The sequence below is a fragment of the Vidua chalybeata genome, chromosome 6, assembly GCF_026979565.1.
Source record: "Vidua chalybeata isolate OUT-0048 chromosome 6, bVidCha1 merged haplotype, whole genome shotgun sequence".
Lineage (NCBI taxonomy): Eukaryota > Metazoa > Chordata > Aves > Passeriformes > Viduidae > Vidua > Vidua chalybeata.
Window position 1 is genome coordinate 7,850,955 of NC_071535.1, and position 18,773 is coordinate 7,869,727.

Genomic DNA, 18,773 nt, shown 5'->3' on the forward strand with positions numbered 1-18,773 from the left:
GCAGGTTATCCAAGAATCTGTATTTGTAGCTGCATTTTCCACACCACTCATACAATCTCCATTTAGCAGGAAAGCACACACATGCAGGCAGGCAGAAGGGACTGTGCTTTCCACAGCAAGGTGCTCATTCTGCAGAGCCCGATGATGTCCAGGAGCGGGATGACCTGGGAGCACATAGATCACATCAAGGCTTGGGAGGAGGGGGGTGGGTTTCAGTTCCCAATTATGGGCATACCCCATAAATTTTGGTGTAAAGTGTGGGAATAACTGACCCTCTGAGAACATCTGCCAGGCTCCTGAGAAAACAGGAGTGTGAATAGGTGTTTCTGGGGAATTATTCTACTCCATGACCGGAGATTGTAGTGAGGTGAGTGGGGGGCCAGTCTCTCCTTCCGTGCCTGCAGTGAGAGGAAAAGAATAAATAGCCTTAAGCTAAGAGAGGGGAGATTCAGAATAGACAGTAGAAACATTTTTCCACTGTTATAATGGTCAGACATTGCAACAGGCTGCTCAGGGAGATGGTGGAGTCACCAGTTCAAGATGTGTCTGGATCTGGCACTGGGCGATGTGTTAGCGGTTCAAGGGTTACAGGGGCAGTGCTAGGCGGACGCTTGAACCGGATGATCTTAAAGATGTCTTCCAGCCTTGGTTATTCTGTGAATCAAGGCGGCGAGGCTCCTGTGTCCCGCTTTGCGGGGGTGAAACGCAGCATTCCGTGATTCCGGCTCCCTCTGAGGGCAGAGGCCGGAGAGCGCCGCAGCCGCGTCCGTCAGCTCCGGCGCCGCTCCCGGCCCGTCCGGGCGGCTGCGCGCGCCTCTCCCCTTCCTCCTCCTCCTCCTCCTCCTCCTCTCGCCGCGGCCGCTGCCCCCACGGCAGGGATGGAGGCCATCGAGGAGCTGGCGGTCCAGCCCTGCACCTCCTCCCTCTACCTGCGGCCTTTCCGCCTCTCTTACCGGCAGGTGAGTGGCGGCACTGGCCCGCCCGCCCGCCGTGCCCCGTCCCTGCGGGGCCCGTCAGCCGCCGCCTGCGCCATTTTGGAGCAGCGCCGGTGCCACCTCATGGCACCCCCGGCTGCCGCCAGCCCTCCCTCGGCCCGCCCTGAGGTGGGGTTCGAGGAGGGCAGCGCAGGTGGCCCTACCGACCGTGGGGTCACTGCCTTGGGGTGCCACCGGTTCCTGCGTCCCCATGGGTGCTCCCTGTGCCTGCCGCCCGCGCTGGGCTGGGGCTGTCACTTTCACCCCGTGCTGGTGTTGTGTTCACCTTTCTGGAGGCATTCCACACCCACCTGGACTCATTCGTGTGTTACCTGCTCCAGGTGACCCTGCCATGAGAGGGGGCTGGAACTGGGTGATCTCCAGAGGTCCCTTTCCACCCTGACTATTCTGTGATTCTGTGAATAGCCTCAATGCCCGCAGGTAGGAAGTGGGGCAGGAAATCCTATCCCTTATCATGTCTGTATCAACATGAGTCACCTTTCACAGGATCACGGAGAACTGGTGCTTCCAGCAGCGGCAGGAATGCGAGCTTTGAAAGGAAAGTCACTTCTTACAGTGCAAAGCATTGCGTGTCCCTTGGGTGCTTTCCTTGGGCCTGGCTGTTGGCTGGTCCAGGGCGAGCTTCTCCCCGGGCAGAGTGGTGGGAGGGGAGATGAAGGAGAGTTCGGACAGCCCTAGAAATGGATGGTGGAAAACACATCTCTCATTCCTTCTTTGCTTTGCTTCTAAACACATCAGTTGGAAAGGCAGAAGAGGAATGTATTGAGTCCAACAGTGAGATAAACTACAGAAATTAAAAGCAAGGGTTCAAATAGATTTCATCAAAGCAGATGGGCTGATTTTTCACATTTTTAAAAATGCATTTTATACATGATTTTCCTAAAGAAAGCTCTCTTCTCATTTGTTGGGATAAATAAACAGTCTTGATTCATGAACAGCTGAGAACTTTATAGTGAGTTATGTCTTTTTAGGTATCAGAAGTAAACCTGAACAACATTCTTTCATGTTCTGAATTTTTGCTGGCTTAGCTTACAAGTGATGGGTCTTACAACTTAATTTAATTTTCACTTCTGAGTCATGCTCTATTTACATGAAAAAAAATGATTTAATTAAAATGTTTGAAACAGTATTGCAAAATTACATTTAATTGAATAGATGCGCCTTAGATGTGATGAGTATTGTAAAGAAGAAATAAGGATATGTTTGGTCATGTGCTGTGAATTGACAGAGATCAGCATTATCACTAAATGAAGTAGCCTTGCCCTTCTTGCTACTTCCTCTCCTTGCACAAATGTCTGTGCAGCAACTGAGTGAGCTGGACCAGGGTAAAACCTAATCTAGCCAAAAAAAGGAGTCAGTTTTAAGCTAGACAAGATCAGTGATTCAGTTCATTATGCTGGCAGAGGGAGGTGGTAATGTGGTAGTTGGGGATGAGTGTCTGGGGCCTGGTGAGAGATTGTTTCTCTTGGCTGCAGCACTGTCTTAAAATGAACTTGAAAATGTAGTTTCTATGGCATCTGTGCAGAGGCTGGCTTGGGTCCAGCCCACTGAGAGCATGAGCTCAGTGTGAGCACAACTGTCTGAACCTGACCTGAGAAACAGGCCTTACGTTTATTGAAACCCACTTTACATTTAAAAACTGACTTACTAACCAGAGGAAATACTAAATATTTTCACTCATTTGACTAATTGTTTCTAAACCATTTAGGTCTGCTGAAAACCCCATTAAACAGTCAAGTGTCTAAAATCCAAGAGAGTTAGATGCCTGTTGTGCTTAAGAATTTTGAAAATTTTACCACTCCTCTAAAACTGACAGTTGTTTCCAAAATCTAGCCCTTGATCTTAATGCTTTTATACTGACTAGGTCTTCCCTTGTCCAACTATTTTAATTCACTAGCTGGAAAAAGAAAAGAAACTTTTCTTCTTCCCAGCTCCTAATTGTTCCTAAGTAACATTAATTTCCCCCATCCATGAATTCCCTGCAATTGCTTGCTGAACTTGACCCAAATCTAATAAAAAAGTCTTTCTGGATAACAGAATAATCTAATGGGGAAAACTTGAATAATGCCATTTGTTGCACTGTGAAAACTGAAACTAGTTTGGATACTTATGCAATATGTGGAATTATGCAATATGTGGAAGGCTTGGGGTGGTCTTATAGGTACATTTTGTGAAGTTATGACATATCCCCTATAATTAATTGTAGTCTCAAGAAGATTAATTGGTGTATTTTGATGTTTATATAATATTAATGGAGGATAATAGGGGCATTGAAGACTGAGAATTTGAAATCTATTTTCAAAAAGGTGTATTCCTAAAATAGGCATTGATATTTAACATAAATCTTCTGTCTAGGGACATATAGAGAGTGAGAGGGGTTTTTTTATTCATCTGTTTTCTTTCACAACTACTGCTTTTCTGCACAAATAGGAAATTGCAAGAATTTTTACATACAGTGTAGGATTTTAAGATTATTTCTAAGCATTCATGAATGCTTGAATAACAGCACTGATTTCTGGACATTTCATATCAAAATTATGCTACTTGTGTGGAGATAATTTGAATCCTACTACTATATATAATACAGCAAGGTCTTCAACAGAAAAATAAATTTTATTATTTTAAAGATAAATGTAGATAGGTGATTTACATTTCAGTCTACCCTGCTAGTTTGATTTTATCTATTCAATCTGCACCCCACTGGTTTGTATACCACTGTTGTTCTAGCAGCTTTACAGACCACTCAAAATCTGTAAGACACCAGAAGAGGATCCATTTGGGGGCTGAAATCTAAACAAAATGCTGAGTAAGTTAGCTCAGCTGGTCAGAGCATGGTGCTAACAACACCACGGCCACTCCTGAGTGTATGGGCCATTCACTCAGGAGTTGGATCAACGATCCTCGTGAGTCTTTTCCAACTCAGAATATTCTGTGATTCTGGAAATACTTTTGTAAATCCACACAGGTTACACATCTGAAGGAGGCTGTGGTCACACCTGATGAAGAGTGGAGCCACAGAGTCAGATCATTTTCTATCTGCTCTCAGAGGGATTTTACACATTGACAGTTGCAGGCCCAAGGATTGCATTAGTGTTTGAGCCACTTTAGTATTTTCCTTGGACGTACAGATGCTCAGATTGGGAGCTGTGGACAAACAGAAGAACAGAGTTGTGTTTACAAAGAATCCAGTCAGACAACTACTGTCATGTTAGAAAAAAACACAGCACTGTCCTTGTAGGTTTATGCTTGAGTCCCAAGTTCCCCTGTGTTGTAAGAGCTTGAGTCATCCTTTAGTCTGTATTTGGTTACTTATGGAAATACTCTTTCAGAAGTCTGTGAGAAAAATGTCCATTTCCGGCTCGTTCACTGAAGTGAGGATTGTATGGAATCATGGCAGTTCCTGAAGAAGGAATAGTGGAAAACCGTACAGCAATTTATGCCCATGGTGGATTCTGTTGTTCCCATAGAGGGTCATGAGAGCTTTTCATATGAAGTGTTTCATCATCCTCTCCTTCTGCCCATCTGTATTTTAAATGAAAGCAATGAGCTCTGAATTTTTCTTGTAGAGCATAAAAGTAGTTGTATACCCTTCTGAAAGACTTCCAGGTTTCAAACCTTGCAGATTGAGGCACCCTGCAGCTTCATGTTGGGCATCCAAGCTATGGAGAATAGCCTGGCTTGCTGGACAAATCACTGTACCAGTCACTCATTTAAATTATTAGTTCTGCCTTTGTGTAGTGTAGAGGTAGAAATGGAAGTACAGCCAAGGAGTTGTGGAATTCAGCAAACTGCAGTCAGATTTCAGTGAGGGCCAGTATGGAGGGGTAAAGTACAAATTAAGATTATATTCTTCAAAATAGGTGTCTGAAACAACTTCAAAAGGGACCTCAGCTTCTATTTGGGATTTTTAGCTGTCAGACCTGCTCCAGGTGGGGCCCTTAGTCAAATCAACCATGTTTGAAGTGAGGTAGCCTGGGGTTGAGAGATGGACAAGGTACCTCATGTAGCCTGAGGAATATTCTCTTCATTTTGTCAGTAGGAACCCTGTATTCCTATATATTTTGGTTCTGCTTGATACTGAGAGAAGAAAATGAATTTTTCTCACATAGAGGATAGCATCTGTCTAGCTTTAATGTATGCTTGCCCCCAAAGTGCAAATTGATTTGTTATCTAAATTGGTTTTTTTTTAAACATACATCACCTCCTGAAGAATTGGCTTCTTTACCAGGAACTCCATGGTAAATCTCTTTTCACTTTTTCCTATTGAAGTTTTTCTGCTTTTCATAAATAATTTATTCAAGAGACCAGAGGGATGGCTAATGAGAGATTAACTCAATGCCCAAGGGCTAGGGCATTTCCCTGGGATGTGGTAGACTCAGGCTGCAAGATCTCACTTCAATTAATATTGCTTCCCACATCACAGGAGAGTATGCTCACTGCTGGGATACACATTTGTGTGTAAAACTTCAGCTCTCTTTTGTGTATGCTAGCCAGGCACTAACCTATATATTAGACAAAAAAAAAAAAAAACCCCAAAAAAACCCAAAATAAAAACAAGTTTAAGAACTCTGCTGAGACTTCAAGTCATTAAGTCAACTCTGAGTAGCAACAGTTAAGAAGAGTAGTTAGGATTTTGAGCAGCATTAAGTATCCAAATAGGATTTGGATACAACAAAGTCTTCTCAATCAGCACCTGAGCACTGATTTCAGTGGTTCTGCGTGTTGGATTTGGACCCTTACACAGGGTTTTGACAGAGCTATGGTGGATCTTGCTGTAGCAATTTAAGAAATTACTGCATGCAAGTTTTTCCTGTGCTAATGGTTCTTACCCCCTGGGAATCAGTAGAAGGTGGCTTTGCTCCAGCTCTTGCTCTGTTCCAATTCAAACCCACTGCCATCAGCCCATTAAGCCAAATCACTGAGTTTTACACAGAATAAGTGAATTGTCTTCACATATTCTTTTTGGTGGCCTCTGTGCTAGGGACAGCACTCTTCAAAGGGGAGGCACAGCATCCATCAGCTGGGGGGAAGCATCTAGCTGGTGGAATAATACCTTGAGCTGTTACAGAAACATTTGTCCAGAGCTCACATATCAAAACCTTTATGGATCTCTCCCAGACTCATATACCTTTGTTTTTGAAAGTTGTTCTGGCAGGGGAGCTCTTGCCACTGTTTCCTTGCATTCTATAAACATATATGTGTGTTCTGCCCAGGAACTTTTAGAAGTTTGTCACCAGACTAGAAGCAGCTGTCAGTAATTTTCCCAGCATATTTGTGTGTGAGTGAGTTTGTGTTTTGAATCTGTGGAATGGTGAATGGGTATCTGTTTCAATGATGCAGGTGGGATAAACCTCAAAAACTCCATGCATATCGACAGAACCACGCAGTCAGTAATGGTAAATTGGAACTGTTTGCTCTTTTCTGAGCTTCACATTCCTTCCACACTTCGGAGTAGGTCAATGCCTTGGCATCACATTTCCTCTATTGATTTAATACTTAGAATAATTTGTTTTAAAGTTGAACATGAAAAATGCTCCCTTCAAGTTCATTTTAATGCATGATGGGTTTTATTCACTGTTAAGGGATTTAAATTATTGTATCTTTGAGTTTTAAGTTGTTCTAAAACAATTTTCAAGGCTGCTGTAGATTCTAACACCTCATGAACTTTGTAATGGGTAGAAAATGTGCTTCATGAGCAGAGTGCAGTTCATCAGTGAAGAAAGAATTTCTTCTGATCTGAGTTTGCTGCTGCTTTCTTTTGTGACCATGAGCAACCACTGTGTCTTACAATTTTAACTGTCTTGGAGATGTCATCAAGATTAGAACATGTGTATACATGGAGAAAGAAGTGAGGCCTGTATCATTAATGCCATAAAAACTTTGAAGATGAAAAAGCAAAGCAGGGCAATGTAACAATAATATTAACAGTCTTATTTTGCATTTAGGAATTTTTGTATATGGTAATAGCAACATGAATGTGCCCAGCTGCCTGAAATATTCTCTGGAACTTCCGTCTGCTTTTTTATAAACATAAAACATTCTTTTCTGTTTTGACAGTTAAAAATTACGCTGTTGAGGGAGTAAACAGATTTTTAAGTTACCTGTTCAAACAAGTAAGTCTTCTGTTGAATCTTCAAAAGGTTGCAGTAGTAGGAAATATGTTACTAAGTAACACATTTATTTGCAGTTCATTTTTTTAAAGCAGTAGTGCAGTGAAAGGAGATGCCATTTTTTCCCTGTGAAGTTTGCCTCATTTTCTGCAGCTTGTCAAGTCTGTTATGTCAGTATTGAGTAGTAATCTTAAATGGAAACATACTGCTTCCAGCTCAGGGAGTCCCTGAGCTGCAAATTGCAGGAGTCTGAGAGTGTTTTAACAATATATTCTTACTTGGGCATCTTGGCTTCTGTCAGGGGTAGATCCTGGGTGAGACTGATTTTTGATCTTATTGCTGCTGTGTTAGCAGTGAATGTGGTTGAGGTGCAGTATAATTCTTTCATATGTTTGAAAGAAAAGAAAGAAAAGGTTTTGCAAAGACAGCATTAGGGAGTTGAGTACTGAGGGAACCTAATTTCCTTTGAGAGAAATGGTGTTCTCTGCAATTAGAACAGGGATTTAAGAAAAGGAACTAAGGAATCTAGGCATATCCGCTTCTGTCTCTGCCATATGCTTTGAATTCAACTCTGAAAATTTGTACAAGTTATTTTTGTATAAGACATTTATTAATTACTGAAGGGGAAATGAGAAGCATTAGTTAATAACAGCAGTAGTTGAAAAGAACACTAGTACCTGTTTTTGTTTCAGTGAAATTATGTCGTGTTAGTCTTAATTTCTTTATCCAGCATGCTTTGACAAGTGAATGTAAGCTTTGAAGTAAATGCATGAAAAGTAGTTGACAGTGACAAAATTTCGTATTTTTAGGTCAGTCATACTACAATTTAACACACTTGTGACAGCAAACGTCACATAATGGAAAGAATAAGGCCTTGTTGAGCACCTTTTGCAGCTGAAATGTGTCTGCACTTACATAAACGATCAGTAAAATCTCATTTAATGCCATCAGACTACTTGGGTTACTGCACAGTAACTGTGAAGTTAAGACTGAGTGTAGGAGGAGGTATTTAAGTTGTAGTGAGCTTAAATTGTACTTCTCAAGTTCTGATCTGCTGCTCACTGAGTGCCTTCGGAATACTTGTAGGTCATCCATATGAGGCAACTAAGACAAGCAGATAAATTATTAGCAGGCTTAATGTGCTACCAAGGCCGGCAGTTTCCCTGGAAGATCTGCAGATGAAGAAGTTGAAAACCATCAGCTCTGGCAATACCACTCCAGTAGCCTCATCTGCAAGGACTTGTCTGCACAGGACTTTCCTGATTAACTCCATGTCTCATTCTACAACAAAGAGTCTGGTTCTGTTTACGTTAAACCATTTTCAAAGTACGACTGCACTTTGAATTCGTACCCTACCTTAATCCATGTTAACTTTCCAGTGTGTGCCCTCAGGGAGCAGTAAACTAAACTGGATGACTGTGTCCACACAGGGGTTTAATGGAGTTTAAGTAGCAGAATTCAAGTTCATCAAGGTACTTACTTCAGATTCATTTTCTTGATGTCCTGGTATAATAAAAGAATAAAAGTGGTTTAGTTCTAAGTGAATGAACCATGTTATAAAATTCATCACTAAAGTTTTATTATACTTTTGCGTGTGAAATACAGTTCCTGTAGGGTATAAAGAAGGCTTTTTTGGCTTGTTTGGTACCATCTCTTTTGTAGTAATTGAAGTTAGATCTGAGAAATAAAATAGTGCTCATGTTCTTCCAAAAACTAAATGCTGTATTTGTTTTTCAGTTTGGATCAAAATTCATGTGTTTGCTTAACTAGCAGAAACTTTTCCTCATACAAAAAATGTGTCATCTGAATCACAATCTCCGCTATGACATTATGTGTACTTGATATGTTTTAAAGTAGATGAACACTGTAAAATTTTAAGTGTTTATAGCAAATCTGAATATCATCTGTAAATGGCAGTATTCTTTAAAATGTCAGGGTTTGATGTTCTATAGGGGATGAAACTATCCTACTCTATTTCTGAAAACAAGTGTATTTTAAATAATTTTATCTCAACTGCTGCCATATTTAAAATGCATTTGTATTTTCAGCTGCAACTCATAAAAGGTCAGCTCCCATGCTTTGAAAACTATACAAGTTGATACTGAATAAATGAGCATGTTTTACACAGCAGGCATATAATGTTATCTGCCCCTCTGACTTGCACTCATTAATTATTCTTCATAATTTTTAACTAAAGTTAAAGAACTTAGCTTTTTGGTACTGTCCTTCAGACATTGATCAAAATCTTGTTAATATAGTAACACTAAAGTTTACTGAAGTTTAAACAAAGTAAAGCTCAGTTTTTCTTAGTGGTCAGCTCATGTCACACTAAAGCCCTGATCACTGATCAAAACAGCATTAATTATTTGTTTCACGTTGAGGTTGCTGTGTCAAAATCCTTTAAATACCTCTTGGAGAAGAGAGGGAATCTTACAGCCTGTGACAGAGCAGCTGGTGTGGACATGGGCTGATGCCCCAGTTGACAGGTTGTTGGATTAGAAAGAATATCAAAGGCAGTGAGTAAGATTAGGGATAAGTGAACATCTGACAGCAGTTTGCAGCAGGGGAGAGCAGATGATAAACAATGGGAGCGGGGTGCGTGGGGGGGTGAGAGGTGAGAAGGCCATGGGAAAAGTGTGGCGGCAATCACTAAAGCTCCAGGTTGCTGAGCTTCATGAATAGAACAGGAAATGGGATTTGCTGGGACAGATGTGCTGAGTGGTGATGAATACATTATAGGGAAATGAGGCTAAACTCCTGAAGATGAGAGATGTTTTTTCTCTTGAAATAGAAAATATGGGAAAAGTTTAGCCCTCTGGAGAAGTAAATATTCTTGAAAATTAATATAGAAAGAAATAATGCTAATGCTAATTTTAATTAAATTATTATTCCACAGGAGCGTTCATGATAAACTCTAAGTTGTGTACTTCCAGCATAACAATCTTACCAGTGCTATTGCACACAGAGGATTGAAAGTGTTTATTTTAGTCATGAGACTGCACAAATGGTGGAATAGTTTGAATGATGGAACAGCCTGGAATGGAGGCTCTGACTGGATAATGCTTAGAAGCATATTCTGTATCTGGCATGTATTACATAGCACTCACATAACATATGTTTGATCCTGCCACTGTTAAGAGACTTGTACTGAGTGATCTTGTGAGGTCCTTCCAGCCTTAACATTTTTTCAATTCTGTAAAGTGATTGAATGCTTGTAGAATATCATACATAACTCCTCCTGTTCCTTAGTGTATTGTTTCTTTACTTCTTGGACTTCCTTAGTTTATATTCTTGATGGATCCTTTTCCAATATTTATGATATAGTAATGTCAGAAAGCAAACAAACGTTTTGCATGTTCTCTTATAGGGTTGTATGTCAGTTTTCTGACTTAGAATTTCTTATGAGATTTTTTCTTTCAAATTTCTGTCAAGAAAAACTCACTAAAAAAACATCTCACACTAACTTTTTATTAATGTATTACTTTAGCTGAAGGGAGGACAAGCAGAAAGTATAACTGTTAATATTCTGAGAAAGTACCAATAAGATTTGTTTACAAGACATCTAGAAATTTATTCCACAAAGTATTCTCACAGTTTGAGTTACAAATACAAGCTTGGTAAAATAATGTAGAAACACAAACCATGAGAGTCACCAACTGGTAAATATAAAGCTCAGTGTTGTAAGGACAAGAGGTGACTTAGCTGTAATGGGAATGCCTGCCATCTGTCCTTCCTGACCTCAAATTCCTCATATGTGCTGCCCCTGTCCTCAAGTTGGGGAGACATGAGGCTGGTCTCCTTCAGTCCCTGCTTGCTGCTAGCCATGCATACTGTAACTGTAGCTCTCATTTGTAAAAAAACAAGGGATTGTAAAAAAAGAATCTGGGATTGATGTGTCCCATAGTCCTGCTTCATGAAATTAGCTGTTCACATTTGAGAAATTCCATGTTCGGTATCTTGACCACAGTGACATCACTTGAATACAGCAACTGAAGAGTTGGTAGAGCTTTGGAGTCACAGATGTTCCACAAAATTAACAATCAATGAAATTTGTCCTTCAGTCAGCCATAATCAAAGAAATAAAATTATGGTGAGCACAGCAAGACAAATCTGCTCTGCTGATTCTAATTAGTATAAGTACTGTCCCTAATAGGTGTATTTTCCATAAAACTGGGATTTCTGCATTTGCATGAAACTATAACCAAAGAATTTACCATTTGTTGTAGGCAATTCGCATTTTAATGATCATTTATAGTTGGCTTGCACAGTTCTTCATATCCCAGTATTGAAACTGTTACAGGGTCACTGTCATGCAAGTTCCAGAAATACTGCAGTAACACATAGAACTGCAGATAAATCACTAATCAGTTAATCACCGATTTAATCAGTTTACTGAATGCCAGTAGTATATGTTATTTAAGTAATAGGTACATGTCTCACTAGTAGTGCACTGTATTAGAATGGATGACAGATTAGAAGGTGTTCACAAGTTACTTGAATCTTTCTGTGTGTGACTTTTTCCCAATGGGAAGATGATAAGAGGACTGCCTCTGCGGGAGTCAGATTTCAGTTGAGTCTATCAAAATTGAGAGGTAAAAGTGAAATTAAGAGAAGAGCAGAATCTGGAGCTAGTTGCATCTGTCACTTTGAACTGATTTTTGAGAGGGGGTGGGGAGAATGGAGAGGATGAAAAGCCCTGAGGATCTTTGTGAGGAGGGTCTGTGAGAAAGTCTTAGGAGAAAAATCTAAAGATTGTTCCTAAGCCTTGGCTTCTGTTAGCCCCCTGCTGCTGTTCTTCATCAAGTTGTTTTAATGGCTTTCAAAGCAAGTGAGTGGAAAATGGTTTCTCTGGAACTTTAAGGAGTCTGAACTGAAAACTGTCATTGCTTTATAAGTAAAACACATCAAAGATTGATGGAAGAATTGCTTGTTAAACACATTGTAGATTTAATTTTAAAAATGGCTGATACCATAAAAGAGACATCAGATCATCATAACTACCTAAAGGTGAAAGTTTAATGGCTTGTCATCTGCTCAGGAACCTGTGTAAAGTATCTCTTTCATAGCTTTTGTGACCCTCTGTATATATGCAAGATGTTTTTTTTTCCACAAGTGTTGTGGTTTTTTTCATCACGTATAGATGGAAAAGTACCAAAGCATAAAAATATGTAGGTGGTCGTTACTGTGCTTTTTTAATTTTCTCTCTGTCTTAAGGGATGCCTTTTTCTGGTATTTTTAATTAACTAGTGCTTCAAATTCTTATCTAGTTCTGATATAGTTGTTTTTCCTTGTGTTGCAGTGCATAATATTTGTTGTGTGTGTTCAGTGTGTGCAAAGTGCATTTGTGTATCATCTAGTAATTGCATGTTTCTTCTGGAACCTGCCCTCTTATTTTCCTCTCCTCTCCCCTCCCCACTGTCAATTCCCTCCAGAGTCCTTCCAATCAGTAAATAGTGTGTTTTTTACTGTTGTGTTGTAGATCTAATGTGAAAAAGTGAAGGAAAAAAAAAATGTATACATTGAAAACAGCATTTCCACTAAGACTATGAGCCTCATTTTCTTAAACCAAATGCTTTTTCTGATCTCATGCTGCATATGATCAAGGTGCACGTTAAGTAAACAAATACAAACAATTCTTTTTAAAGACTAGAATAATTCCTTAGCAAGCTGATAAAATATAATATCCATCTTCAGATTTCAAAAATATTCAGTGTTGTAATTCCAATTTTAATTCACAGGTTCCTTCTGGAGTAAAACAACTACATCTGTGCATGATTCTGACTCCAGATCTGATTCTATGAAATGCAGAAAATTGTTTTTCCCAAGAGCCTAATATGTGATGACTGCAATTACTGGATTTTCTGCAGATGATAAGGCTTAGAAATTGTATGTTTCATCAAAAAGCATGACATTATTTTAGTGAAATCTGTAAGATTTTAATTATGTACGAGATCATTTAAATAGGGAAGAAGAATATTGACTATCCAATCAACTACATAGAATTTAGTCACTTGATGTTACTGTTTTAAGGATTCTTTTCCATTATATTTGTCATTTTAGGTTATATTTTAATTAGCTGTAATGGCTGTTTGTGAACTTAGATTGGATATAGCATTTTGGTTTGCTGCATAAAAAGATTCTCGACAATAATTGGGTCTGGCCAGATATTAAGATCCTTGGCATGATTTTTGTAACATTGTGAAATTCCAACCTTGCTGAATAAAATGGCATTTTAGCTCTTCTCCTTGATGAGGCCAGGTTGACCCTTACATTGTTTGTATTCAGTCCTAGTTAAAGCAAATTGGAAAGCAATTTGAGTAACTTTTCTTTTTACTTAGTTGGTAAGCTGATTGGAGTAGCAGCAATTCAGTGGTTCTTAACTAGAAATTATATATTCTGACAAACTGAGCTGGAAGAAAATATGGGGGGAAATAGGGACAAACAGTATTGATAATAACATTATAAATAATAAAAAAATATTTAGGCTATGATGCTATATAGCTCTTGTATATATTCTTATCCAGAGCTGCTGAAATAAACTAGCACTGTTGACTTTGTTTAGTTTCATTTTGGCTTCATTTTGGTTATCATTATGCCACTTAAACTTGTTGAGCTTTTGAAGCAGCAGGATTAGAAGAAAAATTGGCTTTCAAAAATCAAATCTTTTGGCAAATCTGCTGTAGAATTTCATATGTGTGTCTGCACTTAGCACTCTGCTTTCAGCATTGTAACATTTCTGACACTTGAAAATATTGGACACAGGCAATTTCTGGCTTACTTTGCAAAGTTGTGTTTCTCTTCAGAGTGACATTTCCATAGCACTGCAGTTTGTACAGCCTAAAATTTTATCTGTAACTCATCTGATTTGTACTGTTCAGATAAATTAAAAAACAATATGAGATTATTTCATGTCTTGATAGGACAAGGGAGAACGTCCTTAAACAGAAAGAAGATAGATTTAGATTTTCTATAAGGAGGAAAATCTTGGCTGTGAGAGTGGTAAGGCATTGGCACGGGTTGCCCAGGGAAATTGTGGGTGGATGCCCCATTCCTTGAAATGTTAAAGGCCAGACTAGATGGTGCTTTGAGCAGCCTGGTCTGGTGGAAGGTGTCCCAGCCCATGGCAGAGGGTCTGGAAATTGATGATCCCGAAGGTTTCTTCCAGCCCAAATCATTCTGTGAATATTGGCCTCCTATTCAGTGAAACCAGTCAGTAATCATTAGTTTGGAAATTACTGCTATAGTGTTTTACAGCATAGTTCCACCAAATCTGAAACACTAATGTCTCCCTTATTGTTTCTGTAAACCACCGTTGTTCCTTGACAAGGAGAGGTGGTTGAACTGTCAGTCTGGAGAACCCTGTTTCTTTTTGTCTCCTTACTTTCTCTTTGATCTGTCTAGGAGTTCAAACCTCTTGGCAGAAATCTGACAGGACTCACGGGAACATATGAGCCTCCCTAGAGCATTATGGGACACTCCATAGAGAAAGATTAATTTGTTAAAGTAATAATATGAATGTTAAGATTTAAGTGTAAGAATTACGTTGAGGGATGGGAAAGTAGAGATTTAATCACACCCAGGGGCTGAAAAAAGTCAGGAAAACTTTTTCATTAAACAGAAAAATTGTCAGGATATTTGCTTTTGAAGTATTTCTGAAAAAACCTAGATGAATGACAGTTGGTATGGTATTTTCCCTCCCCTCTGTCTCTGCACTCTTCTGCAGCCTGTAGGATAGAGCAGTGTCAGGCCTTCCAGTCCTGCACTAAGTGGATGATAAACCACACCCAACAGTTGTGCCTTGAGGAGAGGATGAAAGGAAGAAGAAACAACTTTCTGCAGTGGTATGTTATGTATACGTTTTAGTGAGAAAAATGTGTCTTGCTCTTGCAGGGGAAGGTGTGGAATTGCCTGTAGTAGTTGTGAATGTTGAATCTTCATTCTCGGACTAGCCCTGCTGACCCTGTGGGGTGAACTTGTGACCTTCATTCTTTGTTTAAGATTTAGGCTCTTCTGTATATGCTGTGTTCATGCCATTGCATGCTCAGAGTGAAGTCTTAGGGCTTAAAAGTCTCTTGGTGTTGTAGTGAAGGAGCCAACAGAAGTGGCCAAGAAACAGTTTTAACATGCTCACAGTATTCAGTGCTGCTGAGGAGACATGCTCAAAACCCTGGGACTCTGTGAACATATTGAGAGGATGTGGTAGCCTTGAGTTCCTGTGAGATTTGGTGCATAGGATGTGTCCTCCCCTGCCCTTACTTCACCATGGAGACACAGCAGCGCTGCTCCTGGCTTTGTTCCCAAATTTGTTGACACTCAGGATGTCCCAAATGCTGCTTACTAACCTTGGTCAAGCTTGTTAATGCAGGATCTTTGTTGGCAGGTACCAGCCTGGTGTGGAAGGCAAGGTGTGCAATTCATTGAGCTGTATTTTCTGCATTTATTTGAATGCTGCATCAGAAGTATTTTGTCCTTTGTAAGTTACATATATAAATGAATAGATTTGTTAACTATTTTAAAATCATACTCATGTGATCCGTGATATTGCTTATCAGGTGCCAAGTAACTTGGCAGCTATGCATGATGGATTGTTTTGTGTGTTGTTTGGAAGTTTTTAGATTTTTAAATTTTAAATTTTAATGATACAACAGTCTATGGACAGGGTTTTTCTTGTCAGCATTCTGCTTCAGGTGACACAGTCAGTAATTTTTTTTTTTTTTAATTAGAGCAGTGTTCATCAGCTGCATTTTTTTTGAATGCAGATTTATTATCTGTTTAAATATGGAGTGGCCCAGTATTGTGGTAGAAGAGGGATAGTTTTATTTTCCTGCTGGCTCTTTGTCAGCCAGAAAAGATTTTAATCAGATCCTATATAAGTTGCCATGGATTGTTAGAATGACTAAAGAGGTAATGAGAAATATTAGACAATTGATGGTGGTGATTAGCTTTTGGCTGAAGTACCAGTGGCAACTTAAACTGTGGTTTTATGGTGTTGTCAGTGTTGTTTTCCTGAATGACATAGCAAAATTAATGATGAAAGGACAGTTTCTTTCCTTCCTCTCTTGGATAAGGGTCATGACCTAGAGTAGTAAAGAAAAAGAAATTATGTTTGTAGGCGTAGTGGTTGCCTTGGGACTTGATGATTTTAATGCCTTGATGATTTTAGGATTCATTTATTCCTTCTACCTACTATACTTGTATTTGCTTTTCTCCCTGGTGTGCCTTCAGAGATGAGGTGAAAGCCCTAAATCCCAGCAAAGTCAGGGGGGTGAACTTCTCTCTGAGTCAGAGATCCTACACAAGGCTGTGCTGTACCAGTAACTGACCAAGGAATCGTGAGTTGTGGGAATGTGATGTGGACCAAAGCAGGGTTTGCCCTGTGTGTAGCATTTGGAGAATCCTGTTCCTAAGGGGTTGAAAGGTAATTTTGACTGATGAGTGCACAGGATGAGTACAGGAAGGAGCTCAAGAGTATTCAGTGAGAATTCTCATCAACTGTGGGGTCTCGAACTTGCAATGGGTACTTTATATTGAATTTCACTCTGTCTTGAAACAGCTACTACAGACAGACATGATTGATCTAGGTATGTTATGATGAGTGCAGAATTATTGCCCCTGCCTGTCATTAAATATCACTAGTCTGAAATTTCAGTCAGGCCCTTTATCTTGGTAACTCGTCAAAAGGAGCAGCTGCCAGTGGACAAGAAAAGATGAAAACAGGCTTCCTGGAAATGTTTTTAATTCTTGTGGTCTCTCTAAAAAAAAAAAAAAACCCACCAAAATTAAAATTAATTTTTTTCATTGTTATGTGAGTCTCAGTAAAATTTAGAAGTTTGGAAAATATTGTCTTTAGTAACTTATGAGTTTAAGTGCCATTTTCCAAAGGAATTTTCAGGAATTGGTCTTACTTAATTTCACTAACGCTCCATCAGGTGGTAGAGCAGAAATAATTCTATAATCCTAGACAAATATTGCAGTTTAAGTGCCACCACAGAAATTACAGTATTCAAAAAAGATGTTTAGATGCAGCTGGGGGCTTCTGGCATTTGGCTGAAAATGCAGTGGTCCGCAGTAAAGTCTAAATTCAATTCTTCCATCTTTCTAGTGAGGGTCTTAAAAGTGAAGGCTATTGAATGCTAAACAGTGCTTTCGTAAATCTCATCTTTTGGAGTTACTAATGAATTATTATAAATTTGGAGTAGGGCTGTGAACCCATGTCTGTGTTCCCCGCATTAATTTATTACTGAACTACAAAGACCATGGTTGTTTGTTTGTTTGTTTGTTTCCAACTGCAACAATACGCAACAATGTATACAAATAAGGAAAACTCCAGAAAAAGTACTGAGGCACAGAACACCCAGGAGTTCTCAGCAGCCTTTGGTTGAGGTATTTCCTTGGCTTTTATTCTCTGAGCTGGAGCCAGCAGATGTGCATCGTGGACTTATGCTTCTCAGCCTTCTATTGTAGTTTTTGCTACAATAGAATTTTGTGAGATTTTTTCATAAGAAATATCAGAAAAAATATTGGTAAATGATTAGAGAAAAGGCCTTTGCGGGGAGGCTTTCAGCAAGTATGGATACAAGTGTGAGATGTGTAGTACATCTGTTTGAAAGTACAGCACTTATTTACAGTAAAGTATTTTCCTGTCACATTAGCTGAATTCAGTTTCCAAATTATGTTATCTCTGTTAAAACTTCTTTTGTTATTAGGAATATTTTTCTTATCTACATCCAGTCAAAGTTAAAAGTTTTATGTTTTCCTATAGCGTTCTAGAAAAAATAGTGTAAGTAATTTTGGAAATATGGAAGGTGTATGTTCCTTTTATCCCTGCAAAATAAGAAAGTGTGTTACAAACTTCAAAGGGAAAACACAGTTTAGTTAAATTGGCAAAATACATGCAGCAAAATTCAATAATATAACAGGATTTTATGTAAAAGAACAGTTGAATATTCACTTTAAATTTTATCAGTTGTATACAATGAGAGAGGAATCTGAAGACTCTACGTGTTAGCAATTGGTTCCTTTGTACAGAATTGGGTTTACTTTAATACTAGGAAATCCCCATCTGTACCTCAATTTATAACCTTAAATTATATGCTGACTTGGCAATAAAATGATGTGAGAAAAGTCATAAATTTGACCTTTGTGCATATTGTGTTTCTCAATGTCCTTATTCTTTCTAGTATAGATTTCAATGTACTGCTGTGCATTTGCCTTGAAATAAAACATGTTTGATCTTTACATGCAATTGTTCCTGATAATTATGTATATTAAAAACAGAAAAACAAGGTGAGAAAGGAGATGTGATTGTATTTAATGTACTTATATATGCTTAATTCTCATGTTTTATAAATTTCATTCAAAGGTAAGCGATCTTAATGATAGCTGAATGCCAAGGTAAACTGCAACAACTCCATTGTTGAAAAGTACACACAAAAAAACAAACTGTGACCTGAAAAGTAAACTTCCAGAGGATTATAGGAGAAAGTTTACTTACACATCAGGTATCTTAGTTGTAATTGTTCTGGCAGTTGATGTACATAAAATGAACAAAGTGGCTTGGCCCAGTATTGCATTAACAGTTGAATAAATTAATGCATTCTCTATTGTTTATTTTACCTCCCAAAGTGTGAAAAAATTGCACCTTTGAACAGTAAACTCTATTGCTATA

General features: G+C 39.0%; 1 protein-coding gene across 3 annotated transcripts in view; it reads left to right on the plus strand.

Moving 5' to 3' along the window:
• Nucleotides 1-793: 793 nt before the first annotated feature.
• Nucleotides 794-18,773, plus strand: part of NUDT14 (nudix hydrolase 14) — a 58,966-nt gene continuing 40,986 nt past the window's right edge. Inside the window, exons 1-2 of one of the 3 annotated variants that reach the window (XM_053946501.1) lie at nt 886-959; nt 1,316-1,415. Coding sequence is in view for 1 of the 3 variants with exons in the window: in XM_053946499.1 (XP_053802474.1) it covers nt 879-959 (81 nt within the window). In the remaining 2 variants the exon portion in view is untranslated. Of the gene's footprint in view, nt 960-1,315; nt 1,416-12,878; nt 12,992-18,773 lie in introns of those variants that run through there. The other 2 variants (XM_053946499.1, XM_053946502.1) reach the window with 2 other exon arrangements.